An 8,439-nucleotide genomic window follows, 5' to 3' on the forward strand; every position below is an offset into this window, starting at 1 on the left:
ATATTTATGTTTGTGGTTGTAATGTGACAAAATATGGAAAAGTTCAAGGGGTATGAATACTTTTGCAAACCACTGTATTTACTGAGAAAAATGGTGACGTGTTCAATACTTATTTTACCCGCTGTATATTCTCTCCAGTTTTTTTTTAACTTTCAATGCCAGACTGGTTTTACTATGCGGTGGGAACAGCTGAAGGTGGGAACAAAACAAAACTTACCATATTTTCCAACTATTCAAAGTTATAAGTCAATAGCATCAATTTTACTAACTGTGCCCAAAAATGTGATCATTATGCTTGGTCTTCACTAAAACTAGTGTAGACAAACTAAACATCACTATTAACAAGTGAAGTGGCAGGTTCTTTAGCTGTTAGACCAGGTTGTGTAAMCTAGGTACTTTCTGTTATAAASAGTTTGRCATATTTGGTCTGGTATGTTCTGGAAAGCCGAGGAAAACACCTGGTCAGAAGTTTGCTGTCATTAGTGTGTATTACAAAGTACGTGCTTGTTTACAAGAGAGAAAGCCCAGCCCGTACAGATTTTCAGGAAGACTGAGGTCTGATGATTTCCAGGAAATGTTACATAAAAGGTTTCCAATGTGTGTGTATGTGAAATAAAGCAATAACATTTAGTCAGGTAAATCGATGGCTGCCTTTCTTACAGTTGCTTCTTCACTTTCTGCAGTCCGAGCATGATGTGGAGATTAGCCTCTCGCTCTCGACATTTGTGCAGGCAGCACAGAGGAACTTAGCTGCTGTTGCTGCTCGGGTGGGGAGTCGAGCTTGGTTGCCTCTCCGGTATAAAACTTGCACGGTTCTGCGCCCCCATGAAAAACGTTTTGCACTCAGCTGCAACTTCTTTTTCGGACTAGCTGCTGCCGACATCACGCCTAGTCCTTGCTACTTTGTTAGCGCAGCGTGTTGTTGTGATCACGTGGGCTCTGCACGCTGGATCCAAGCACAGTTAGGACAGTGATGCTAGAGAGGAACACTGGAATGGACTGCTTTTATTGGAGTGCTTATATCAAAGATTTTAGATGCAGGCCGATAATCTGATACTTGGTTTCTATTTGTTTATTTTTTTGGGTAATAAGACCAATTTCAAATATCAATATCGGATGGGGACACCCCAATTTCAATAGTACATCTCTATATCTATCTTTATACTATACTATATCTATTATCTATATCTCTTGAATGGGTTGTTCCGAATTGTAATTTCCCTACATGGGATCAATAAAATATCATTCATCCTGTATCCATCAAGCATTTATTCTCCTTTTTACAACATTTCCCAAGCTATAAAGTGTATGGTCACATGTCCATACTACACAAATGTAAGTGTAAAGCCTAACTGTCTACAACGATTTAGAGAGAGCACTCGCCATCAGTTGAGCCCTGCACCCAAAAGTGAAACTACAACTGAGCCTCAACCTTGTCTCTGCTCAACATACCTTGATTTTGGTTTAAAACTATGTCCCCAAGAAGTRAGTGCATATACATTCCTTCAAGGAACACAAGGCCTTTAGCGGTTTCCTTTTCTTTTCTTTTTTTTTTTATCAAGTTTAGCTGAAATATTGCCGTGTTTATCACTTACTGAAGCGAGTCACAGTGGTGCAGCCGCTTTGATTCGAGGTCAGAACAAGAGTGGAAGAGAAAGAGGATTTATTCATGTGAGTGTGGAAAGAGAAATGGATTTGTATGACCACTTGTTTTTTTATAGGACAGATAGATAAAAAGGCTGGCCCCACCACCACCTCAATTTCCCCCCCTTCTTGTCTCTTTTGCCATTTTATTCACGACACAAGAATACACTCAGCAGTCCCCAGGAGGGCCACGCTGGATGTGAGCAGAGATTCAGTGAGCGCATTATGCTGTAAAAAGCATTGTTTCTCACCACAGTTTTCCTTGAGTCGCCTTTGTGTTGTTTAAATGTTTACATGGAACAGCTGGGGGCTCAAAGACGTGTGTTTGGTTCCAAATGCCGCTCGAGTTCAATCCCTCGTTTTCATAGATGAAAGTGAAAGCCCAATTTGTGAAGGCTTTAAAAAATGCTCTCTGTACGGATCCTGATGAAAACATCTTTGCTCCTTAATGGTCAAAATCATATTAGACAAAAATAAACAAATGATGCCACTTCACATTCTCCTCCACACAATAGCCAAGGTCATTTCGGCTTTCAGTTTTTGTCCCGGCTCAGGGCTTCCTCTGAGACACTTTTAAATTCCTGATAGTTGAAGTGCCTCCGAGCTCTGTGTCAGATTGATTAGACGTTTAGCCAAGAGAATTAATATGTGAGAAATTTGTATGTTTCCGCCTGCAGCGCCACTCCGCTCCCTCTCATCAGTAAACAAGTAGATATAACAAAACCACTCTCAGCTATGTGATTAAAATCGGCGCCAAAAGGAGAAATTGCCCGCAAAATTGATGCTGTTATTACTGAAAAATCTAATTTGAGCGTACCTTACTCAAACTATGTTTTTCACTCAGCGAGACAAATAAAAAGAGTTCTCTGTAAGTAAAGAATCATTCTTGAATAACTTGTTTTCTTTTTCGTGGAATGAAGGTTTGTGCTACTCATTTTCAAGCTACTTCAGAGAACAGAATTCTAAACAGAAGCTGAAATAACTGTTTAACACCAACAATGAGAAAAAAAAACTTAAATTTTTTGGAGAATACGACTTTTAGCCATCCATCCTAATATGCAGACATCAGCGTGGCACACATTTGGTGAGACAGACCTCTTTGCCCCATGCAAATAGTCGTTATAGAGCCCTATGGGCAAATGGCAATCACTAGGCGAAGGGAGAATGCCAAAACCCTGCAGTTAATTTGATTACATTTCCATTATGAACTATAAACACAGTTTTCCTGCTCAACTGAGCCAATTAAAGCCTTCCTGAAGCTAAAAAAAAAAAACACTGACAACGCAGCAGCCCTTTTGTTCTTTAACAATAGGGTTGATTGTAATCATTTGTCACTCTCACGCACAATCATTTTTTTCGAAGTTTTCCCAAATCAAATACTGTTTATTTTCCCCAAAATTTAGGCCTTTTTTTCCCCATTCAGCTGTGACACGTTCCATCTTGTGGCAGCATGAATAAACATGTGTCGACAGCATTTGGCAGCAAGAAGAAAAAGAAAAGGGAAGGAAAATAAAAATAAAAAAAAACAACAAAAAGCAGCCAACCAGCCAGACGTTTGAGGCTGGCACTGAAGACACACAAGGAGTCAGATATGGAAGCTGCCACTGTTTCACCTGAGGCTGGGCGAAAAGCTCACTGGGCTTTCCTGGCATGAGCCACATTGCAAAGAAAACGAGCACTTAGTCCAAATTTCAACATCTGTTGGCTCTCTGGAGCAGAAAACACATTTAATGGACTGTATTTCTACTGACACAAAAATGTATATGTCATAATTAAAAGCCTCGCATTCCTTAAAGGAATGCACAGCATTTCGTGCCAGAGATCATCTATTTAAGCTCATCTTATGTTGGGAAATGGCAGACTTGTGGTTTAACATAAGTTAAGCCAAACCACATCAGGCTCAAAGTATGCGTTTGTAATGACTCTCAGGTACTACCACATTCAGTTTTAGCTCAGTTTCTGTAAAATTATTGGAATTTTAGCCGTTTTAATGTTGGCTGATGGGTATGAGCTGTGGCGGCCATCTTGAAGTTGACAGAATCCTAAAGGTAAACAGTTCTCGATGGACATCCAGTGATTATTTTCTGGATGTTTCATTAAAATTTCTTCAGGGGTTCATGAGATATTTTTCTAACAGACAAACAAGATTAATTCCAAACATTATTGCTAAAGTTTTCAGTAAAAACCATTGCAATGATTGGCACTTGGAGTACATGATGGGAACTACTCTCAGCTACTATCACAACAAATCGTTGCACAAATTGTGCAAAATTTGAAAAAGTTATCAGCATTTCTGTGTTTTTAATGATCAGTTGACTGCAGCAGCAGTCTTGAAATGTATCGACTCCACATGTTTGTCAGTTGTAAATGTACACCTAATAATTACTTCCCGAAAGTCTCGTCAAAATGCGTTTAATGGTTAATGAGATATTTTATTAACAGACAGACGAGCGCGTGCACAGAGGCAAAACCATAATTGTCAGCATTAGCTATTTGGCAGCGGGCGATAAATATGCACCATTTGTAATTAGGACATGACAACTGAGAATTTGCTACAACATACAGAAGGGTTCAAGATGGGAAAATGCAGTAATTACATCGGCTTATACATGGTGTCATCATTTCATTATGTATAGCTTAATAAACATGAAACTATTGTACTAACATTGGGAATATGCACGTAAACAATCCGTATTAATAAGTGAAGTTTTTTTTTTAAATAATGTTTTATGTGAGGGCAAATATACCAGTTAGTCTGTAGGGAGAGATGCCTGTAATTTTGATAAAATACTAATATAGTTGTTTTGTGGGATCCAGCTCGTATTGATTTTTCCATTCTTTTGTGGACGTGTGCGCCGCTGTGCGTGTTTGTGTGCCACCGTCGTAGATGAATTATGATGTAGAGCCTTGCATTAGAGCGGGGGAGTTTTAATCACACAAGGATTCAGAGTGTTTTAAACAAACGCTGTTTTTTTATTTTTTGTGTGTGTGTGTCTGTGTGTAAGCACGGTGGATTATGGTAAGATTTAAAGATTTGGAAATGGCTGACAGCTGTCAAGCTGCGTAATAACGTACGTCCAGAAAATTATAGCAGCTGTCGTTTGGCAGAATGTCAATGCCGCTATCAAGATTAAAGCTCAACACAAGCACCGGCGACTTGCACGCTCACCCGCACACTCGCTCACTTTTTGCAGATGCACACAACAATGTGCGGGGCAGAAAACACACTCACTCAAATGGACATAGATCTCTGCAGCTTTCAGGTATTGAGGAGGAGAAAACCATTACAAAGATGGCTGTGGGGTGGGGGGAGGCAGAAGCTCTCATCTATTTACTCGGGATTTCGATTAGGGAGATCTACATGAGTCTTTAAATGGTTTGCCGAGTAAAACCTGCAGAAAGGTTTCCCTGCGGATCCACCACGTAGCCCCTCACGCGCTGGAACAGCCATCTGTATTAAACTCAGCAGGAGCATCAATACGAACCTGCTGAAAAACAAGCAGCTACATGCCACCTGTTCCCCGGTGGTGCCTGCGTGTCGCCTAATTTCCGACATCCTCAGAGGTCCTCTTCACTCAGGGAACGACTACAGAGTCTCTAACTTTCTTTTTTCTTTTGCTACTCATTTGCAAACAAGGATTCCCTCTGAGGATGTGAGCTGCCTTCCACTTCAGGGGAACAAGGCGCCTCTGGATGCAGAGAGGACCCCCTGCAAAGACCGCGACTGTGCCATCCCAAAAAAAAAAGCAGGAATCGAGGCCCTCCTTGATTGTAAGAGCACGCAGACAAAACAGCGGATCTCTCAGCGATGCAAATGCAACATCGGGAATGCTCACAATCACGCACACACACACACAAAAAGGAAGGATAAGTGAGAGGTTCGTTTGGGGGGAAGGAAAGTTAAAAACCCAGCAAAGTAGCCCAGTAGCACTCAACAGATCCTCACACACTCCAGGCGTGTTGGCTTGAGAAAGGGATGCTAATAACAGCTAGAGGAACTGTGCCTTGCATAATAAGAGACGCCAGAGACTATTTTCAGATAAGGTTGGGAGTACTTTAGAGCAATGTGAGTTGTTCAAAGACAAACAAGCGCGGGGATTATGCTGCTTTTAGCACTTTGGTGCACCGAGCAGTGTGACGGGGAAATGGGGAGTGCTTATAGAAGGCAAGTCTCACATGAATCAGCCTTCYAAATGCGACTTCTCTTTTGCTTCTTCTTTCAAGACCTGCAAAGATAAATGCTCCAAGGACATCAAACGCGCATCCGTATGTGTCAACAATAAAAGCCATGACCATGGATTAGATAGCGGTGCACATAATTGGAACATCACCCCAAACCCGCAGTTTCCTTTCTCCTTTATCAACTTACCTTCACTTCCCACCCTCCCACCACCAACAACCAGCAGTTACTTGTGCGTTTAGGCAGGATGTGATGGCTCTCCATGGTTTTCTGCCTTTTTTTTTTTTTTTGGCAGATCTCATTATCTTCACACTGGCCAAGAGGTCATCAGCTGACAAATGACAAGCGAGGAAGTCACAACGGTTTCACAGTAGCCGTTTCTTGTACACATCTGCGTCTCCTCGGCCCCGACTGTGTTGGACACGAATGAAAGCGGCGTGAAAGCCTGATTTATGTACTCTGCAGGATGCACGTTAATTTCACACAGCCTCCAAGGCTGAATGCAGATGCAGACAGATGCAACGCAGCCTCCAAAACATCTGCTTCTGCTCGTCCCACACTGTAGTCATGTGTGTTTACGGCTGTCTTGGAGGTAAATCTACAGCAGAGACAATCCTGAGCCCTCCCAGGGTCACACAATTTGCCAAATTTCCCAATAAAAGCACAGGTAAAATAAAAAAAAAATCATTTGTTTTTAAAATATACTACATGAGTGGGGAAAATAGGTTTGACTGCTGTCAGAAAGGCTTTAAGAGACTTTGCATTGATCATGTTAGGAACAACTTAAATTGCTCAGGATGGCAGAGCACACGTCCTCTCTTTAAAAGCAGCCAACATTTGTCACTATAATAGTCCTTTTCAAGCTGCAGGTCGTTCTCCTTGAATGCTTGGACCTTAAGCCCCCAGTCTGTTCTATTAACAGCTGCTGGGACGCATTTAATCAGGGAAATGAATCCAACTTAAGATTAATCRCTTACATTTGTTGAGTTTATCTTTCGCATCTTTTATGTATTTGTCTCACTTCGTTGCATTACCTTACAGACTTTATTTTATGTATTTACTTTTTCAACTACAAACACATYAAAACTGAGTTACCTTGAGGATGAGCGCTGGGGATAGAAGTCGACAGCAGCAGAATCCAACAGGAGACCCGCACCTGTCCAACCTGTCCAGCTCCAAACCTGGTCCGCTTTGGTCCCGTCGAGCCCCCGCCGCTGCCGGTGCTGCCTCGGACCCCCAGTCGTCTCCGGGCTGGGAACATGTTGCTCCCGGGGAAAGTGTCCTGGCTCCTGCCGCTTCCTGCTCCTGCCGCCGCTTGCGTTTTTTGGGGGTGGGGGTTCCTGCGCGTCTGGCTGCTCCTCGCCTGCTGATGATGGAGGGGGGGTGAGTGACTGGGCTGATGGGAGGGAAGTCGGGGGGTGTGCGTGAAGGAGGAGAGACTCCGACAGGGAGAGGAGCAGCAGGGGCACGCAGACAGGGTGCACGGCGGCGTGGAGAAAGCCTGCTTTTGGACAAGTCCCGCATGAGCGAGGCGGAGTCAGTCCAATTGAATTTGCTCGGCTGTCAAGTATGTGAGACAGGTTCCTATTGACATCAGATCCTCATGTACAAATCTCCAAGTTTTTTTTTTCTTTCTTTCTACCTGAAAACCTTGATTTGACAGTGCAACAACTCATAAACAAGGCAGAGCCTATAATGGCTTCAAATTGTTGTGCCTTTGGACCAACAAATAGACTCTGTCCAGAGTTATTAGACTGCAAACCCCAAACAACTTCTTTATTCTAAAAAAAAAAAGAAGAAGAAGTACTCCCTCTTGGATTTTCAGAGCCATTTCTTATGACCACATAGTCCAGAGGCTCCTCTTTTTATGAATTAGACATCATATAGACTGTGGCAGAGCGCACAACCCGAGCCAAGACAAGTCAGCTCAAGTGCTCTGTGCGCTACTGCCCCCACGTGGCAGGAAGTGGTACAGAGAAGTCTTTAGACAGTTCTGATTGATTGTTGACACATTGAAACCAAAAGCCTGGATTACAGAAAACAACCTGATGACAACTAAATCTTCACAAGCTGTTTGTGAATGTTTTTTTAAATCTCTTATTTGCAGAGGGTTAAAGAAATTAACTGGGTCATGTAGTCTGAAGAGTGCAAGTTGCTATTTTCTGCGTTCTAAATAGGAGGTGATGCTGCACGGGCTCAACCACCCTGCAGGAGCAGACTGCTCGCACTTTGCTGTGTTTCAGAAATTAGTCTCGGATCAAGCAACAGTGTCCTGTTGCTGCCCTTCAATGGTCCGATCTGAATGGCCCCTCCATCATCAGARGGAGGATTAAAGGCAAGTTTGAGTACACAGGAAATTCTGGGCACTTCTAAAAAAAAGGGAAGCATGTACATAAGAGCTTTGTTGTCCTTGCTCCTTTTGAACTCGCTGAAAAATTCATGCGGGGAAGGTAAGCTTCAAAGAGCTGTCACGGTGTATCTGTATATCTGCCATTAGCTGTTGTGAGTTAAAAGACCAGCAGTAACACAAACTAACAGGGAACATCTGAGCCACTGTGGGCTAAATAAAGTCTGCTTTTTGCTTCTCAAAGAGCTCCTGTTGATGTGCAAACAAG

General features: G+C 42.6%; 1 protein-coding gene across 3 annotated transcripts in view; it reads right to left on the reverse strand.

The window, feature by feature from the left end:
• sdk2a (sidekick cell adhesion molecule 2a) overlaps positions 1 to 7,715 on the reverse strand; it is a 110,678-nt gene extending 102,963 nt beyond the window's left edge. For 2 of the 3 annotated variants that reach the window (XM_014025582.1, XM_014025573.1), the window contains exon 1: positions 6,920 to 7,715. In XM_014025582.1, coding sequence (XP_013881036.1) covers positions 6,920 to 7,085 — 166 coding nt within the window. In that variant the 5' untranslated portion in view covers positions 7,086 to 7,715. The remainder of the gene's footprint in view (positions 1 to 6,919) is intronic. The other variant, XM_014025591.1, reaches the window with a different exon arrangement.
• Positions 7,716 to 8,439: the final 724 nt, after the last annotated feature.

Source organism: Austrofundulus limnaeus, unplaced genomic scaffold (genome assembly GCF_001266775.1).
Source record: "Austrofundulus limnaeus strain Quisiro unplaced genomic scaffold, Austrofundulus_limnaeus-1.0 Scaffold4, whole genome shotgun sequence".
NCBI lineage: Eukaryota > Metazoa > Chordata > Actinopteri > Cyprinodontiformes > Rivulidae > Austrofundulus > Austrofundulus limnaeus.